At 38.0% G+C, this 19,548-nt stretch overlaps 1 protein-coding gene across 7 annotated transcripts in view; it reads right to left on the bottom strand.

Moving 5' to 3' along the window:
• Positions 1-19,548, bottom strand: part of SUGCT (succinyl-CoA:glutarate-CoA transferase) — a 480,947-nt gene that overhangs the window by 438,616 nt on the left and 22,783 nt on the right. The window contains exon 6 of one of the 7 annotated variants that reach the window (XM_087916660.1): positions 17,805-17,904. The exons of the other annotated variants lie outside the window; for them this stretch is intronic. Within the exon in view, the coding sequence (XP_087772786.1) occupies positions 17,805-17,904 (100 nt within the window). The remainder of the gene's footprint in view (positions 1-17,804; positions 17,905-19,548) is intronic. 7 annotated transcript variants of the gene reach the window in all.

Below are 19,548 nucleotides of genomic sequence, written 5' to 3'. Positions count from 1 at the left end.
TTCATTTTTGGCCAGCAAAACTGGAGTCTGACCATGTGTAGGGTTTTTAAATATCCAAAATGTCCTGCTTGTTTTGAGTCATGACTTTTCTGAAGTGCATGAAGATGTAAAGTTGGGGACATATAGTTTAGAACCCTTCCATGCTACACTCTCCCACATAGTTAATAAATCCTTATTTTCTTGATACCAAGTATCTGCTGTTAATTCATTTTGCAACTTCCTGATCATTTCTGATTTGTCTTTGATTTTTTGGATTTGGGCTTGTGCCTGTGTGATTACTTGAACTATCTCTTGAGGGGACAGTGGAATGATTGGGTAAAGTACTTCTCGCTTACTGTCAAATTGGGGCTTCCTAGACAGCGCGTCTGCTAGTAGATTTTCCCCCCTGGAAGGTACTTCAACTGAAAATTGAATCTTTTAGAGTATTCAACCAATCTAACGTGATTAGTAGAAAGTCTCCTGGGTATTTTTAGAGCTTCTAAGTTTTTATGGTATGTCCACATGTCAAATGGAATGTTACTGCCCTCTAAAAATTGTCTCCAAGCTTGTAAAACCCAAGGAACTGCATAAGCTTCTTTTTCCCATACAGCCCACATCTTCCTTCAGCGTCTGTGAATTTTTTGGATGTATATGGGCAGGGTTGCAGATCTTCATTACCATTTTTCTGGAGTAGAACAGCTGCCACTGTTATGTCGCTAGCATCGGCTTGCACTATAAAAGGCAATGCTGGGTCAGGGTGTTTTAGAATGGGTTCCTGTGCAAAATGCCTTTTTAACAATTCAAAAGCTTTTTGGCATTCTAGGTTCCATTTAAGGGTTGTCCAGGTTTTGCCTTGGTTGCCCCCCCCGCAACTCCCTGTTTTCAATAGTTCTGTTATCGATAATGCAATCATTGCAAATGAGGGGATAAATTACTGGTAGAAGTTCGCAAATCCCAGGAAGCTTTGCAGCTGTTTGCGATTCTTTGGGAGTTGCCAATCGAGAACAGCTTTCACTTTTGCTGGATCCATTTCTAGCCTGATTTGAAATGTGGTAGCCAAGATAATCTAATGACTCTTTATGGAATTTGTATTTGGATAGCTTCACATACAGCTTTGCATCTAACAGTGTTTTTAATACTTTTCTTTCTAACTTGATGGGTTCTTTTAGAGTTTCATTGTAAATAAGAATGTCATCCTAATAGACCAGACCCTTTTACACAGATATTGATGTAAGACTTCATTTATGAGCTGCATGAAGACCCTTGGGACTCCTTGTAGTCCAAGTGGCATTACTCTGAACTGAAAACTGCCTAAGAGGGTGTTGAAAACAATCTTCCATTCATCTCCTCCTCTGATGTAGATTCTGTAATACACTTCATGGAGATCTAATTTGGTGAATGCTTTCCCTTTTACTAAGTGTCCTAACATGTCTTTCATAAGGTTTGGGCTTCTTTGGCAACAGACTGAAATCCGCGATCGTGCGTGGTTTTGATCCGTGCTTGCCGCTGGAGTACCCCAAGCCACCCAGATTCGGGGCTAAAGCCACCCCGTAGAGGTGATGAAGAAGGGGGAGACCGCCAGCGGGGTTGAGGAGAGCCGCATCTCTCCTCCTTGGCAGGCCATTACTCCCTTTCCCAAAGGCGGTTGCAGCAGTGGTCAGAAATGGCCACTTCAAAGAAGAACCCAACCAGACAAAATTGTGCAGGAGGAAGTTTAAAGGAGAAAGTTTGACTGACCGGGTTGAATGGAGAAAACATCTATTTAAGGTACCTGGAACTTGAATTACAAAGATTGATACTATTCCTAAAAAAGGTTTTTAAAGCGGCAAAAGGGAAAGGAAAAAGCTTTTTTTCTCTCACATTGGCAGCTTTGACTTTGAACGTTAAGAAGAGATCTAAACAAGAAATTGATGTTAATCCACTTTGACATTAACAGGCTATTTTTAGCTGAAAATAAAGCGTCAAAGGGATAAAGACACTTGAATAATTTAAAAATTTCAAAAAGAAAGAAAGCAGAGGGGAAAAAAAGAGGGTGGAATCTGGAAAACTGGAGGAGACCACCTTGAAGTAAAAAGAATTGATAGTGGAATTTCAACAAGACTTGTAAAGGACACATTTTAGCTGAAACTTTGTTACAAGATAATAAAGCCCCTGGGAGGAGGGCGGAGCTGGCATTGCGATGATACAGCATGCGATCCTGGAGGTCTGAGATAGCTGCTGATATCTTTGCTCCTGAACGGTCCTATCGGATCTAAACTGTCCCGAAGAGACGGTGAAAGTGAAGAGCGCATCCTGTTGATCCAAGGGATACTGCAAAGTCCCTGGTAGATCCAGGAGAAGCTCTTCTTGCCAGCGGCAAAGAGGCAGCCATTAAAGCTGCTGAAGTTGGGACAGCTCCGAAACGGAAGAGAGCAGAAAGAGAGAGTGTGCCGGTTTGGTGAGAACTTTTTTTTTTAAGATCTAAAAGGACACCCTAAGGAAAAGAAAAAATCTGTAAAAGTTTTGACAGAAGTGATTAAGCGGTGATTTTAAACAGGAATGTCAAAAGTAATGTTTTTTTCTCATTGGACTATACAGCACAGAAAACAATAAAGCAAAACAGAAAGACTCCCCCTAAATCTTTTTTTTAAATGGTAGATGAAATAAACTTAAAAGATACATGGAGAGAAAGAAATGCTAAAACTAAACAATACACCTTCTATTCAAATAGACACTTATCATGATCCAGAATAGATATGATATGGATGTCAACAGAATTAATATCTAACATTCAAGAAATAAATATTGAAACAAGTACTTGGGCAGATCACAATCCAATGACAATTAAATGGAAAGGACAAAAAAGAAGATCGAGATGGATGTTAAATAATACTATTTTAAAGGAAAAAGACTTTACACAATGGATGGAGAAAGAATTGGCTTTTTTCTTTAGAGAAAACAACAAAGAAAATACATCAATTCAGAATGTATAGGATACAATGAAGGCATATGTTAGAGGCTTGATAATAGACTATACAAGGAAAAGGAATACTATGAAAAGACTAGCCTCTAAGGCCCTAGAGGGTGAGCATAAAAGACTTGAAAAAGAGCTACAGAAAATGCCACAGAAAAAGGACATCAAGCTAAAAATGGATATAATTAAACACAAAATGGGTCAAATAGAAAAAGAAGAATTAGCACAGAAAATTAGAGATGCTAAACAGAACTACTTTGAAGACGCAAACAAACCAGGTCGATGGTTAGCATACAAATTGAGAATGGAGAAAGAATCAAGGGAAATATTGCAATTAATAGATGACCAAGGCCAAGTTTGCCATGGTAGCAAAGCGAAGAAGGAAATCATTTGAGACTTCTATGGGAAATTATATATGCAAGAAAATATTGATGAGGAAAGAGTTAAACAGTACTTACAGAATGCTAATTTACCTCAGATACCTAAAGAGACTAAAAAATGTTAGAAAGCAATATAACGATGATGGAGTTAACTAAAGCACTCAAGAAGCAAAATAATGGAAAGGCACCAGGCCCAGATGGACTTCCGGCAGAATTTTATAAAACATTACAAGAATCGTTGAATCTTCCATTGCTAGACGTTATGAATGAAGTTATGTTAAAGAAGAAGATACCTAAATCATGGTCAGAAGCCTATATTACACTTATTCCAAAAGAGGAGGCCGACCCATTACAAATTAAGAACTATAGACCCATTTCTCTACTAAATGCAGGTTATAAAATCTTTGCTTCAATATTGGCAGAAAGACTTAAAAAATATTTAAATAATTTTAACCATCCTGATCAAAATGGATTTCTGCCAAAGAGACAAATTAAAGACAATATGAGAGTAATCTTGGATACTTTGGAATACTGCGAGGCACATCCTGAAAAACAAATGGCTCTGATATTTCTAGATGCGCAGAAGGCATTTGATAATGTGAATTGGAGATTCATGTTATTGCTATTGGAACAGATGGGTTTTGTTAGAAAATTTATTCAAGCAATAGAAGCTATATACTATAAGCAAACAGCAAAGGCAATGATAGAGGGAGAACTGACAGACTCTATTAATATAAGAAAAGGAACAAGGACTTCCGGTGGCAGGACAGGGACGTACAGAGGTGGAGAAGCCCAGCTGTGGTTTTCATGAAACCCGAAGAGATTCGTGTCGGTGTAGAGGACCCCCGGGTTGCAGTGTGGGGGAAGGCAACCCCCCCGGCAACGAAGGGAAGAGCCTCTGAGCCCAGCGCGAACGAGCCAGCCGCCAGCATATGACGGCTCCAAAGTCCGGTCTGCCACTGATGTGACTAAGCGAGAAGTGACAGTTTGTAAGATCGGTGCAGAAAGAGGAGCAGAAGGACTACAGAAGTGGAGAGCGAGATTGGCATCAGATTTCCTTTTCCTTAATTTGAGTAACATTTGTCAGAAGCTGGGAAGAAGTGGCCAGAAAAATGGTTTGAGAAGCGAAAGTATTACAAGCGTGGGCGGAAAGGCTCAATTCTTAAAGTGACAGTGCTGATTATAGCGTCAGGAAGGAGAAGCCTGGGGAGAGAAGAAGAACGGGGAATTCAAGAGATTGGTGGATGAGAGCTTGTGAGTGGGTTGCTATTAAGGACTGAATTTTGAGAAGACCCGAAGAGGAGTGCAGCTACAGAGGAAGAAGCGTGGTACTGGAAGCGATATAGTGACGCTCTGAATTTAGCGTGATAGATCTACTGACTTTATTTAATACTGCTTATATGACAGATTTCTAACACGATTGGATTGAGGTGGAGGCTCTAAGCGAAGAAGAGTAAGACAGTGGACTTAAAACCATTGGCAGAGGGAAAAGGGAAGAGGGAAGAAGAAGAAAGAGACCAACAGAAGTCCGGCAAAGACTGATGGTTGATAGCAATTAGTCAGCACTTCCCTCCATCCTGCCCCCGGTGCGTCCAGGAAGAAATACAATAAGCCAAAAAACGCTAGCCTCAATCCCAACAGGAACTCTCCCTTGGCATCAATCCCACAAGTTTTTGTCTACTGATTTTCTGAAGCTAAAGTAAATTCTTTTTTTTCGTACCCTTCCTTTTTTTCTCTCTTGGTCTTTCCTTTTTCTCTATAATATTTATAAATTTAAAAATTTGTCTACTTAAAAGAGGTATACTGTTTTCTATAGATATAAGCATCAACTGATTAGAGTGTTTTGAATACTTAATAACTTTAAGGACTTTAAACATTGCTGATTTAGAATAATTGGAATATTCAATATTAATATATAACAAAGGATAAAGATTTATATAGAGTTAGAAATTCTAGAATTGTTTTAAAGCTGTAACTGAGTTTGATTTGATACAATATTGATTTAATAGCTGTTAAATATACTCAGATTTGGCATACAAACTTATCACAGAGAATACTATATAGTATTGGATAACGTTCTATAACACGGGAACATAGACTGCCCAAACACTGGATTGGACTGAAGAAATAGAATTAAAATAACTCAGTTGGGTAATCCTAGTAAATAGACTTGAAACTTCATTCAACGGGTAATAACACCAAATGGTGATTTGGGACAATATAATTAACATAGTCCAACTGCAAAAACAAATTTTAAAAGAGATGACCTCCACAACAACCACGGCCCTGAAAACAGGAAGGAAGACCACCCCGACTCTAACGACCACCTTGACATCAGCCTCTCCAACAATTCAGAAAACTATTGAAGAATCTCTGATAGGAGAAAAACAACCAAGCGTTACAAACACTAATATACAAGCTACATTACTATCCCTGCAAGAATCAATGTCCAAAATGCAGGAGATCATGATCAAGAACCACAATGAGACTAGAGCGGACATCAGCGAACTAAAGGAAGAGATGGGAAAATTGAAAGCGGAGATGAAAGCAGATATACTGAAGGTAGAGGATAAGATTGGGACAATGCAACAGGCTATGTAAAAAAATGAAATAAAGATTAAAAAAATAGAGACAAGGACAGAACGAATGGAGAAGAACCTAGAACGGGCAGACGAGGAATTCAAAAACGTAACTAGAGAAATGGAAGAATCCTTGGTTCAACTAGAAATGGACAGAGCAGCGGCATATTTGAGATTCCAGAATGTGGAGGAATCGAAGAATGAAGAATTAGAACAATTAATGGCAGGACTATTGGCCGAACTGTTAGGGAAAGAGAAAGATGATTTACTCAAGGAATTTGACGAAGTTTACAGGGTTAGTACTAGTTACGCAAGACGTCACAACTGCTCGAGGGAGATTCATATCCGCTTTACAAGAAGATGTGTGAGAGACTTAATACTTAGACTGTCCAGAGATGATAGAATAACATACAAGGGCAAAGAGATCACAATTCTTAAGCAAATCCCAAGAAAAGTGAGGGTCATAAGGCAAGATTACAAATTTTTAGCTAATTATCTAAATCAGGGGTGGGCAAACTACGGCCCATGGGCCACATCCGGCCCGTTGGTCTGTCCAATCCGGCCCGCCTCTGAAAAAAAATAGCTGGGCATGGTGTATTGCCCTGCGCCACGTGGCCCCAAAGCTGCAGAACAGTGCGGAGCGCTCTCGGGGTAGAAAAGAAAAGAAGAACCTTGGCTGGGAGTTCGAAATCACCTTCGAGTGCGACCTCTCTGAAGGTGAGTCCCCGCCGATCCCCCTTTTTTCCGGGCTTCCAGGCTTAAACTTTGCAAAGGCAAAGTTTGCAGGCAAAGCGTCTTCCCGCCAAGGAGCGGGAAGGGTTCCGCCCGGCACGCGGGCGGCTGCTTGGAGGAGGCGACCCGGCGGCGCTCCGAGCTTCCCCTCCGCCGTGTGGCTCGGGGCCAGGCTCGAGCAGCCACGAAGAAAAAGGAAGGCTCCTCAGCGGGAAGACGCTCCCGCCTGCAAACTTTGCCTGAGCAAAGTTTAAACCTGGAAGCCTCGGAAGCCCGAGCAACTTCCCAGCAACTTGCGGCTTCCTTTTTCCTCACGGGCACTCGCGCCTGGCCCCAAGCCACACGGCGGAGCGCCCAGAGTGCCGTCAGGTCACCTCCTTCAAGCAGCCCGCCCGCTGGGTGGAACCCTTCCCGCAGCGCTCTGGGCTTCCCCTCTGCCGCGCAGCTATTTCAGACAATTCCAATCAAATTAAATAAAAAAATTTTTGTAGAACTAAATAAGATAACACTAAAATTTATTTGGCAGGGAACAAAAGCTAGGATCAAAGTAAAAGGATTACAAGATCTGAAGAGTAGAGGAGGATTAGCCCTCCCAAATTGGGAAATATACCATACGGCAGCCACCTTATTATGGCTAAAGGATTGGGTGAGCCTATCCAATAAAAGAACACTATTACTAGAAGGTCACGATATGCAGAGAGGGTGGCACGCCTTTTTGTGGGAAATGGGTAAACCCAAGCAATCATACTTTCACAGACATCTTATCAGGGACTCTCTATTAACTAATTGGAAAAAAGTACGCAAAAAACATTATCTAAAAATACCGATTTGGCTATCTCCAATGGAGGCAATGGTACACCCTAATAATTTGGACATCACAAAAATGATTAAATATAAAGATTTATCAGACCCACAAGGAAAACTGAAAACACGACAAGAATTACAAGAGCGAGGATTTATAATTGATCAGTGGGTATATCTTCAAACCCACAGTAGATATAAACAAGACATTAAAGAATTTGGAATCTATATAAATTGCAGCACTTAGATAAAATTTTATTAGGACCAAACAAAAAAAATATATCTAAATTTTACAAATATTTACTGAAGTAGAATTAGAACAAGAGATAGTCAAAGGAAATACGATAGCTTGGAGCAGGAACGTAGGACGGAGTATTACACTAACAGTATGGGAAAGGATTTGGAACAGAAATAACAAGATCACAAAATCAGCAGCCTACAAAGAAAATTCATACAAAATGTTTTACAGATGGCACCTGCCCCCTTCGCGGTTGGCGAAAATGCACCCCAACACGAGTCCAAAATGCTGGAAATGCAAAAGCATAGATGGTACCTTCTTCCACATGTGGTGGTCATGCAAGGAAACTCAGAAATACTGGCAAAAAATTAGGAAATGGCTGGAGGAGATAACTAAGGAACAAATTGAATACAAACCAGAGTCCTTATATAATAATCCATATTCTAACTGCGGCCAGACTAGCGTTCGCTCAGTGCTGGAAATTACCTTCCACACCCACTGAACAGATGATTATCCAGAAAATTTTAGAGTGCGCTGAAATGGACAAATTAACTCTAACATTAAAAAAACAAAGAATCCTCAACCTATTACAACAACTGGAATCCTTGGTATAACTGGCTAAATCAAAGATAGACCACTGCGAAGACAATTTTAGTTGAGGGCAACCCAAGTATAGATACCGATAAGTTGTGCTTACGACACACTTGAAGAAGAAAAGATCTTACAGACCATCAAAAAAGATATTGTTCCATTTTAAATGTTTACCCTTCTTTATTCCCCCCCCTTTTTATGTCTTCTTCTCTTTTCCCGCATTTCTTTCTTTCCTTTCATTTCTGGCCTCTGTCGAGGCCTTGTTTTTTTTCTTTTTCTTTGTGTATATGCTGTAGATGTGTTGTTGTTTTTAATTGTAAAATTAATAAAATCTGGTTTTTTTAAAAAGAAAAGGAACAAGACAAGGGTGCCCACTATCACCTTTGTTGTTTGTGTTAACTTTGGAAGTGTTAAACAGAAATATTAGAGATGAAAAGAATATAAAAGGAATGAAAATCAAAAAGGAAGAATTTAAGCTGCAAGCATTCACGGATAATCTGGTTTTCATGTTAGAAGACCCTTTAGAAACAGCATCAAAATTGACAGAAAAGATAGAGACATATGGAAAGGTGGCTGGTTTGAAAATAAATAAAGATAAGAAAAAGATTTTGACAAAGAATATGCTATTAAGACAAAAGGAAGAAGTGGCAGATCTATTGAAAATTCAGGTCACGAATAAGATCAAGTACTTGAGGATATATTTGGCAGCAAGATGTAGTACATTAAAAGAGAATAATTATATTAAACTTAAACAGCAGATAGTGCTAGATTTGGCAAAATGGGAAAACTTACAACTGTCACTAATAGGGAGAATTTCAACAATAAAGATGAATATATTACCCAGAACTTTATATTTGTTTCAAACAATTCCAATTAGGCTTAGAAAAGACTACTTTGAAGATTTAAATAAAATTGTACTGAAATATATATGGCAAGGTAAGAAAGCAAGAATAAAGTTAAAACTTTTGCCAAGATGCTAGAACTAGAGGAGGATTTGGTTTGCCTAATTGGGAGTTGTATTACCAAGCTACAAATCTGATGTGGGTTAAGGAATGGATAACACTAAGAAATACTAGATTGTTGACATTAGAAGGACATGATTCGTTGTTGGGGTGGCATGCTTTTTTATGGTACAAAGGAACTAAAACACAGGGGTATTTTAGAAGACATTATATACGGGTGTCTCTGTGGTTAAACTGGAAGAAGATTAAAAGACAATGTTATTTGAAAATTCCAGTCTGGTTATTGACTATTGAATCATTTTCGTATCCTATAATATACAAAAAGGAACAAAGAGGTATGCTTTTTTAATTTATAGGTCAACCATTTCCCTGGCTTGTTTGCATGTTCAAAATAATTTTGTCTTGCAAATTTTAAATTTCTTGCCAATTCTTCTTGATCCAAAATATTCAATTTATGTTTTGCTAAGGCCAATTTATTTTTAATTTGTTCTTTCCCAGGTTCCATTTGAAGTTCTTCTTGTAAATCTTTGATTTCCTCAGATAACGTATTATGATTTTCCCATTTTTCTTGTTTTTTTTTTACAATGTAGGCTATTATTATCTCCCTTAAATATGCTTTCATAGTGTCCCACAAATTTTGTAATGAGGTATGTTGTTTTTTGTTATCCTTAAAGAATAGCTCCAATTCTTTTGAAATCTTTTGGATATATTCTTTTTCTTTTAAGATTTGTGGGTTTATTATCCTATAATATACAAAAAGGAACAAACAGTTAGATATGGTGAAATATTGATTGAAAAGGGTGAACTTAAATCTATGCAAAAACTAGAGGAACAAGGTATAAAGATGAATTGGTTTTCATATGCGCAAATACATTCAAGGTATGATAAAGATTCTAAAACAGAAGGTTTCTATGATAAACTGACTGACTTAGATAAGATTTTGACAGGTACTGATGAAAAGTTGATTAAAAAATTGTATGGATATTTATTAGAAATTAAACTAGAAGAAGAACAAGTTAAAGAAACTATGATTGCTTGGGGGAAGAATTTTGGATATGGGATTGATTTAGAGAAATGACAAAAAATTGTGGTCTCAAAATTATAAAATGACAATGTCAACAGCATATAAAGAAAATTTGTATAAGATGTTTTACAGGTGGCATTTTCAGGTCACAAGAATAGCAAGAATATTCAAGAATAAATCCCAAAAATGTTGGAAATGTCATCAGACACCTCGCTCATATTACCATATGTGGTGGACTTGTGCGGATGCTAAAAAATACCGGACTAAAATCCACATGTGGTTGGAAAAAAATGACAAAAAAAATATAGACTTGAAACCAGAGATTTTTTTTATTGGGAATTTTACCTGAAATATATAGTAAAGACTTGAAATACCTGATTGTAAATGTATTAACAGCGGCTAGGATTGTATTTGCTAAAAACTGGAAAAATGAGAGAATACCATCACAGGAGGAAATCATTAAGAAAATATTGGAATGTGCTGAAATGAGTAGATTGACATTTGAAATTAGAGAACAAGAGGATAAACAACTTTATAAAATTTGGGATCTTTTCTATCAATGGTTAGACAATAAAGTACAGTAATGAAATATGTAGACTATTAGAAAATAATAAATATATAAAGATGTACTTCTTTCTTATTATATCTACAAAATGATTTTAGGATAGATTTGGGGTAATAATATGAACTGTTATAAAATAAACTAAGTAAATCATGGTTATCTTGTAAAACATGAATGAATAAAAGTATAGTCAAATGATTGATTAATAATGATACTAAGGTATTTAATTTTTGATTGACAATATGAGATTATATGTAATGTAACTGTAATTGAAGACTACGAAATGGAAGCACAAAACAATTTGTAAACCAACCGGCACACAGAATGTACACCTATAGAAGATAGCTTGATGTTTTTATGTTTGTTTGTTTATGTTTGTTTTTAAAAACCAATAAAATTTAAATTAAAAAAAAGATAATAAAGCCCCTGGGAAAGAGAAAGTGAGAAAAGCAAGAAACAGCTTTGGATTATTGGATGATTCCTAGAATTTTGGATGGTGAAATGAAATGATGAAATAAAATCAATTGGGGGTTGTTTAAAAATCTTTAAAATGGCATCACTCTTTGAAGAGCTAAAAATGAGACTTAAAGAACAAAAAGAAGCACAAGAGGGAAGAGGATCTTTTGGCTTTGTATTTCAATTTTTAGAAATGGAGATTTTGAACTATGAAAAACAACAAGAAATGCTGGCAGAACAAGAAGGGCGGGACAAAGAAGAAGCCATCTTCAATGACCAAGCAATTTTAAGCAGGGTAAAAAAGGGAAAGGGAGTTAAAAACTTAAGACTTGAAGCAACAACCAAAAAAAATTGTAATTTTAAAAAGAAGCAGAAGGGAGGATCACAGAAGTGAGAATCAAATAGAAAAGGGAACAACAAGGGGAAAGAGAAGAAGAGCGGGAAGATGGAAAGGAAAAGAAGCTATAAAGGACAGAAACAAGATATACAGAAACAGGAAAAACGAACAAGAATTAAAGGCATAAGCCTATTTAAAAGACAGAGACAATGGTTAAAAATTTAACTTAAAGAGAGGATTCTGCAAGGGTACATGAGATAGCATTGTTATACTAGAAATAGAAAAGAGTTAGAAAATATGATAGATGATTAAAGTGACAGATAAAATTGGCATTGATATGTAATGGAATATTTGTTAGTAATTAAATGAAACAGAGGGTAAGAGAATAAGGCTGTCAATGATGTAAAGAGTATATAATTGAAAAAAAACATGAAAGATTTTTAATGAAATTAATATCAGTTGACAGGATGAATTTGAATAAGAATAATAATTTTATTTTTAATAACTATTGTTTTGTTTTTTCTTTAAAGACAGTATGAAATATAGGTGATTAAAGTGAACGACAATTGATATTATTAGGTAATGTTTGTTAAACAATGGAAATATTTTAAATAGAAATGTAAAAGATTGCTATCAATATTAATGGTCAAGCTGAACTCGAATAGAATAATTATTTCACTTACTATTGTTATACATACATACATAAATACATACATACATACTTTCAAGAAATTGGTGTGTATTTTTAAGGGAATGTACCAAGTAGAATTCAGTTGATAATAGTTATGTGTTATAAAATAGAGGTTAGGAAATAAATGGTATAACTGTAAAGGCATAATTTAAACTTTAAACAAGATTTGAATGGATAATAATTAAAAGATACAAAGATGTTACACTCCAGTCTAGTAATTACAGGGGAAAATTTGTTTTATGAGAAAAGAAAATATGAAATTGTAAACAGGACAGACAAAAGTATAAAAATATTGATTAGAAAGATACTGAAAATTAGAAAAAGCTATGTAATTGAACTTAGAAAGGAATGAGATAATTAAAAATAAGGTTATAGAAAGCAAGGAAGGAGAAAAACTATTGAGAAAACTGCAAAAATAATTATAAGATATGGATTAGAATACATAAGATGAATATGTAATTGAGTTTATGTCTGTATGGAGAAGTGATAACCTGGGAGCATGATATTTTATTTGTATTTGTATGCTTTGTGAAAACCCAAATAAAACTCTATTAAAAAAGCACATCTTTCATGAGCAGTAGGGGGCAACTGTTGTGAATACTCACACAATTCAAAGATTTAAAGTCCACACATAAGCGTACCCCCCCCATCTTTTTTCTCTTTAAATAGTACGGGGGGCAGCAACTCTGGGTTTTGCAGGTTGGATGAAACCTCTGGCCAGGTTTGTGTCTATATATTTCTGTAGCTCTTTTGTTTCCTTAGGTGTCATGGAGTACATTTTTGGTTTTGGTAATTTCACCCCCTCTATAAACTCTATTGCACAGTCAGTGTTGCGATGGGGGGGGGGGTTTAGCATATTGCATTCCTCTTCACTGAAGACTTTAGTTTTACTTTTTCGGTGACTTGTGTAGCTGGACTTCCCCCATCATAGATTTGTTGGAAATGAATGGGAGCAGTTAACTTTTTAGTTTCTATACCTAAACTACATGCAGTCTCGGGACTGATAAGGCACCGCGAACTGCCGGTGTCAATGATAATGTCTATTGGCCCTTCTATGCTTGTGCGAGTAACAGTCAATGTCCCTTCAATTTTAAAAGGTTGAATGGCTTCACTTACCATTGGGTCATCTTCTTCGCTGTCTATGTCTTGCAAGATGGGTACTCCTGCTGCCAGAGTCTCTCCCCTGTTGGTTGTTGGGGACCTCGATGGCTTGGCACACAAATTGGTTTTCAGGAGATTTTCTCAGTGTCTTTTTCCATTTTGGTGGAGCGGATACTCTCCCTTGAGGTACTGGGGTAAATGCTAAGCATTCTGATGCTTGATGCCCTTGCTGCCCACAACAGAAACATTTCAGGGGGGGGGGGCTGTTGTTTGACGTCCTTCCCCTTGGCGTGAAACTGAGCATTGTATGAATTGCTTTTGGGTTGTCTTTCAGCATTGCTTTTTCAGTGCTGTCTGAGCACCTTGTCCATTGTTATGGTCATCCTGTATCACTCATAGATTCTATCCTCAGGCAGCCCATGGCACAGGCAGATTTTTAAACAACTCCTCATCCAGCTTTCTTGGAAATAGTGCACAAGTATTCTTTGAGACTAATGCCTAAGATTAGTGGCCAGGCATCTGAACTCAAACACCAATTCCTTGGCGAATCTACCCTTCTGCCTGATGCTTTTTATTTCAGCTTCTGCCTCTTGTGCTCGGGAAGAATCCTCAAAATGTGATTGGAGCTCTCTTAGGAAGTCATCCACATGGTTTAGCCTCCATCATTGAGCTGGGTGAACCATTCAGATGCCGCCTCCTCCAAACTGTCTCCAAGGAATTGGATTAGTTCTCCCTCATTATGGAATTCATTTCCATTTCTGTCGATGTAAGACCATGCTCTATTCAGGAAAAATGCAAGTTTACTTGCAGTCTCATCAAACATTGTTTTAAAAGGTGTTGAGGCAATCGTATGTGGAGCTGGTTGTGGAGGGGAGGGGGGGCTGAAGCTTGGGCTGGCCTCATTTGAGCTTGTTCTCGAATCCATCCTCTGCCCAGATAAAATCCCCATCCTGGAGGGATTTGGTCAACTGGAGGTAGACGAGGGGGGCGGGCTCATTCCTTGATTGATTCTTCATGGACTCCCCATTCTATTCACCCCTCTACATACCATTCTCTGGGGCAAATGCTATAATGGTAGAAGATCTCCCGCAGCGGTAATTGCCTTCTTCTGGGAGGAGAAGATTCTCCCAACAACTGGGTTACACCTAAAGTTGACGAGCTGGAAGCTCGTGTTTCATGAACTCTCCGGGTGGGAATTTGCCTCCTTTGCTGACCTCTGCCTTCGCATCCAGTGATGAGCTGCTCCAGCTGGTCAGGTAGATCCTCGAAGGTCTGGCTGCACATCGCCATTTGGTACTGCCATTCAGCCGGCTCATTGTGGTCTCCCATAGGTCCTATGGGCCCAGTTGCTGGATTCCACTCTAAGATCGTGGCTCAAGACTCCCTGGCTGCAGTTAATGGCCGATTGATGAGTGGGTCGGGAAGGGTTGATTGGCCAAGCAGGTCTCTTTCCATCCGTTGGATACTTGTGCTTCCAGACCATTCACTTGGGGATATCGGACAGGCCCTAGCTGGCACACAATATCCTCCACGATCTCCATTACTCTGATGGTGTCCTGGGGAATTCGTTGGGAAGCCTGCTGCTCGACCAACAACTTAACACAAGTCCCCCCGCAGAGTTTGCACTCATGTTCTGGTGCCCATGGATCCCATCCTTCTGCCATCTTCCCTGAGTCTTTACTGTTACCCGGTGTTCCAGGTAAACAGCCAGGGCTCAGGACTCTGAATAACAACCCTTCTCCAGGATTATGGTTTTTAGGAGATCCTGAATAATGTCAGGTTTCCAAGTGATGAAATCCATTTAAAAAGAAAAGAACAAAGTCCATCTTCCAAAACAATTTCTTTTATTTAGGAAAATATCTGTGGTAATTCCGGATCTGAGACAACCCAGAATTACCCCACAATATTAGAAGTTAGAAACAACCCACAGAAGTCACATTCTCCAATAGAAGTAATTCAACATGATGTTGATTCTATTATACATCTTGGTACAAATGATCTGTCCCAGAAGGATGTACTTTCTGTGCAGAAAGACTTCCAGAGCTTGGGGTACAAACTTAGTAGTATGGGCTGTAGGCTTATCTTTTCAGAGGTTCTACCAGTATACAAGGAACAAAAAGGGAAAAGCCAGCCTGTAGCAGAGTTTAATGTGTGGCTAAAGGAGTGGTTAAAAGGGAAGGCTTTGGTTTTATTAGTCATGTTTGTATGAAATGAAAAACTGTACAAAAGAGATGGTTTGCATTCATCAAAGAAAAGGACTGATTACTTGGCATTAAATTCATAGATTTTTCTAGATAAATATTTAAACTGAACAGTGGGGACAAAGAATTAATGGATACAGAACATTTCTGTCCCCAGCAACCTAAAATTAATAAGGATACCAGTGCATGTAACATAGATGTTTGTGCAGGTAAGATTATCAACCTTGCTGTCAAGCAAAACCAAGCATTTAATAGTGAGTGCCATACCATATGCATTAATCACACAGGTGGCAAGAAAGTAGGGGCAGGCAGGCATAACACAAGTTATGTAGGCAGTAAACACAGTGTCAGACATAAAGATCTCAAGCGCTTATATACAAATGCACAAAGTCTGGGGAACAAATAGTAAACTTAAACTACTCATACATGAAGGTAGATATGACATAGTTGGAATAACAGAAACTTGGTGGGATGAAACCCATGATTGGATACAAACTGTTCAAAAAAGAGGTGGAGTTGCAATGTATGTAAAGGACCACTATATTGCTACAGAAATGCATGAAACCAAAAATGAAAACCTCCTAGAATGCTTATGGGTCAATATAAAAGAAAAAAAGAATGACATGGCCACAGGTGTATATTATAGGCCACCCAATCAAGCAGAACAAATAGATGTCCTTTTTGCCAACCAACTAACAAACATATGCAGGAAACACACAACAATAGTAATGGGAGACTTCAATTATCCTGATATCAATTCTGCACCAAGTGAGAAATCAAATAAATTTCTAACCAACCTAGTTGACAACTTTGTTGTCCAAAAGGTAGAGGATGGAACTAGAGGGACAGCCATACTGGATTTAATTCTTAAAAAAAGAGAAGAAGTGATAGAAGGAGTTGAAACTACAGGAACCTTGGGTGAGAGTGAACATGTCATACTAGAATTCAACATAACACAAACACAAGCAACACAACATAATGACACCAGAGTCTTAGATTTTAAAAGAGTTGATTTTAATAAACTCAGAAAGAACTTGGGAAAGATTCCATGGATGAAAACCCTAAAGGGGAAAACAACTCAAGAATCTTGGGAAACTCTGAAAAGTACGATCATAGAAGCCCAGACCATCACAATACCATGGAAAAAGAAAAACAAGAAATTCAAAAAGAAACTAGTATGGCTGCACAAAGATTTCTCTGACAAATTGAAAGAAAAAAAGGACAAGTACAAAAAATGGAAAGAGGGACATACAACTAAAGCAGATTATCAGCAGATAGCAAGAATCTGCAAAGATGAAGTCAGGAAAGCAAAGGCTCAGAACTTGCAACAAAAGTCAAAGATAATAAAAAAAATTTCTTCCAACATATAAATAACAAGAAAAAAAATCAAGGAAACCGTCAGTCCACTAAAGAGAGAAGATGGCAAGGAAGTAATCGGCAACACAGAGAAAGCAGAACTGCTTAACTCATTCTTTGCATCGGTCTTCATGCAAAAAGAAACTATAGCTCAACACAGAAGTAAAAGTTAAAATAAGCAAAAAAATAATAAGAGAACACCTGTCTGATCTTGATGAACAAATCATCTGGGCCTGACGTATTAAATTCCAAAGTTTTAAAAGAGCTGGCAGAGGTCATCTCAGAACCACCACATCATATCTTTCAAAAATTCTGGAGCACCGGGGAACTACCAGAGGACTGGAAAAGAACTGATGTGGTTCCCATCTTCAAAAAAGGAAAAAAACAGACACAGGAAACTACAGACCAATCAGCCTAACATCTCGGGAAGATACCGGAAAAGATAATTAGAAAACAGATCTGCCAAAATCTAGAAATAAGTAAAGTAATAACTAACAATCATCATGGGTTTGTTAAAAAAAGATCATGCCAAACCAATCTTATTCCGTTTTTCAACATAGTGACTAAATTAGTAGACCAGCGAAATACTGTGGACGTAATATATTTAGATTTCAGCAAGGCATTCGACAAAGTAGACCACAACTTACTTCTTGCTAAGCTAGAAAAAAGTGGAATAGATAGGACCACCACTAGATGGATTTGCAGCTGGCTGACAAACCATACTCAATAAGTAATCCTTAATGGATGTAAGTCTACATGGAGGGAAGTAAGCAGTGGGGTGCCACAAGGTTCTGTCTTAGGTCCTGTACTCTTCAATATCTTCATTAACGACTTAGATGAGGGAATAGAAGGGGAACTTACCAAATTTGCAGATGATACTAAGCTGGCAGGAATAGCTAACATCCAAAAAGATAGGTTCAAGATCCAGATGGATCTTGACAGACTCAACAGTGGGCCTTATCTAACAAAATGAAATTCAATGTAGAGAAAAGTAAAGTCCTACACTTAGGCAAGAAAAACCAAAAGTACACATATAGACTGTGTGAAATCAGGCTCAGTAGCAATAACTGTGAGAGGGATCTTGGAGTCTTAGTGGACAACCAGCTAAATATGAGCCAGCAGTGTGCATCAGCAGTCAAAAAAGCTAATGCAATCCTAAATTGCATTAACAGAGGGATACAATCGAGATCAAGTGATGTACTAATACCACTCTATAAAGCTTTAGTAAGACCACACCTAGAGTATTGCATCCAGTTTTGGTCACCACACTATAAAAAAGATGTTGAGACTCTAGAAAAAGTACAGAGAAGAGTAACCAGGATTAGGGAACTGGAGATTAAAACATGTGAAGAACGTTTACAGGACCTGGGCTTGGCTAGTCTAGTAAAGAGAAGGACCAGGGGACACATGATAGCAGTCTTCCAATATTTGAGGGGCTGCCACAGAGAAGATGGCGGTCAAGCTATTTTCTAAAGCGCCTGTAGGCCAGACAAGGAATAATGGATGGAAACTGAACAAGGAGAGATTTAACTTGGAAATAAGAAATAATATTTCTAACAGTGAGAACAATCAACCAGTGAAACAGCTTGCCCTGGGAATTTGTGGGAGTGCCATTACTTGAGACTTTGAAGAAGAGATTGGACTCACATCTGTCAGAAATGGTGTAGGGTTTCTTGTTTGGGTGGGGGGTTGGACTAGATTATCTATATGGTCCCTTCCAACTCTGTTAAATCTGTTAATCTAAATGGCACAAAGACATAACCTGAAGTATACCTGCAAATTAATTTTGGAGTACCTTCAAACTGTAAGAGCATACATATCAATAAGACTTATAGGAATGGAACATTCTTCAGCATTTCAAATTTACAAAGCAGGATCAGAAAGAAGACAAAAAAAACCAATGCTTACTTTTCCATATTTCTTATCCTGGAAATAAGAAGAAACTTTCTGACAGTGAGAACAATCAACCAATGGAACAGCTTGCCCTCGGAAGTTGTGGGAGTGTCATCACTTGAGATTTTCAAGAAGATATTGGATTGCTATTTTTCAGAAATGTTGTAGGGTCCCCCGTTTGGGCTCCCTACAAGGTTGTTGCTTGATGTCATAAATCTCCACCTTAAGGGGCCTCAGCATGGTAGCTCGTGTTCACATGGGAAGAAGAACCACCTAGCCTAAACAATTCTATCTCCACTCCTCCCTCCTTAGGAATGTGGCAAGCCTGAAACCCTTCCCCCATGATGCCAAAGAAAAAGTGAGAAAAAGAATATATACTAAGCCTAACTAAAATGGCTACATATCTATCAATTTCGGGCTTTTCGGGTGATGTCTCTGCATTTTAGTATGCTTTCTCGATTTGCCATAGCTTTCTTCCTCAGGAGCAAAGCTTTTGATTTCTTGGATGCAGTCTCTTCTTAATCTCTTCTGCCTCTGTTAGGTCCCTGCCAATTTAGTTCTTTATCATGCCCTTCTTTGCATGAAACATTCCCTTCATATCTCCAATTTTCTTGAAGAGATCTCTGGTCCTACCTAATCTATTGTTTTCTTCTATTTCTTTGCACTGTTCATTTAAGAAGGCATTCTTATTTCTTCTAGCTATTCTCTGGAA

Source organism: Pseudonaja textilis, chromosome Z (assembly GCF_049901715.1).
Source record: "Pseudonaja textilis isolate UNSWEBS1 chromosome Z, rPseTex1.2, whole genome shotgun sequence".
In the NCBI taxonomy this organism is placed as follows: domain Eukaryota; kingdom Metazoa; phylum Chordata; class Lepidosauria; order Squamata; family Elapidae; genus Pseudonaja; species Pseudonaja textilis.
Note: the sequence above shows the minus strand (reverse complement) of the source record. Positions and strands in the feature narration are given on the sequence as shown.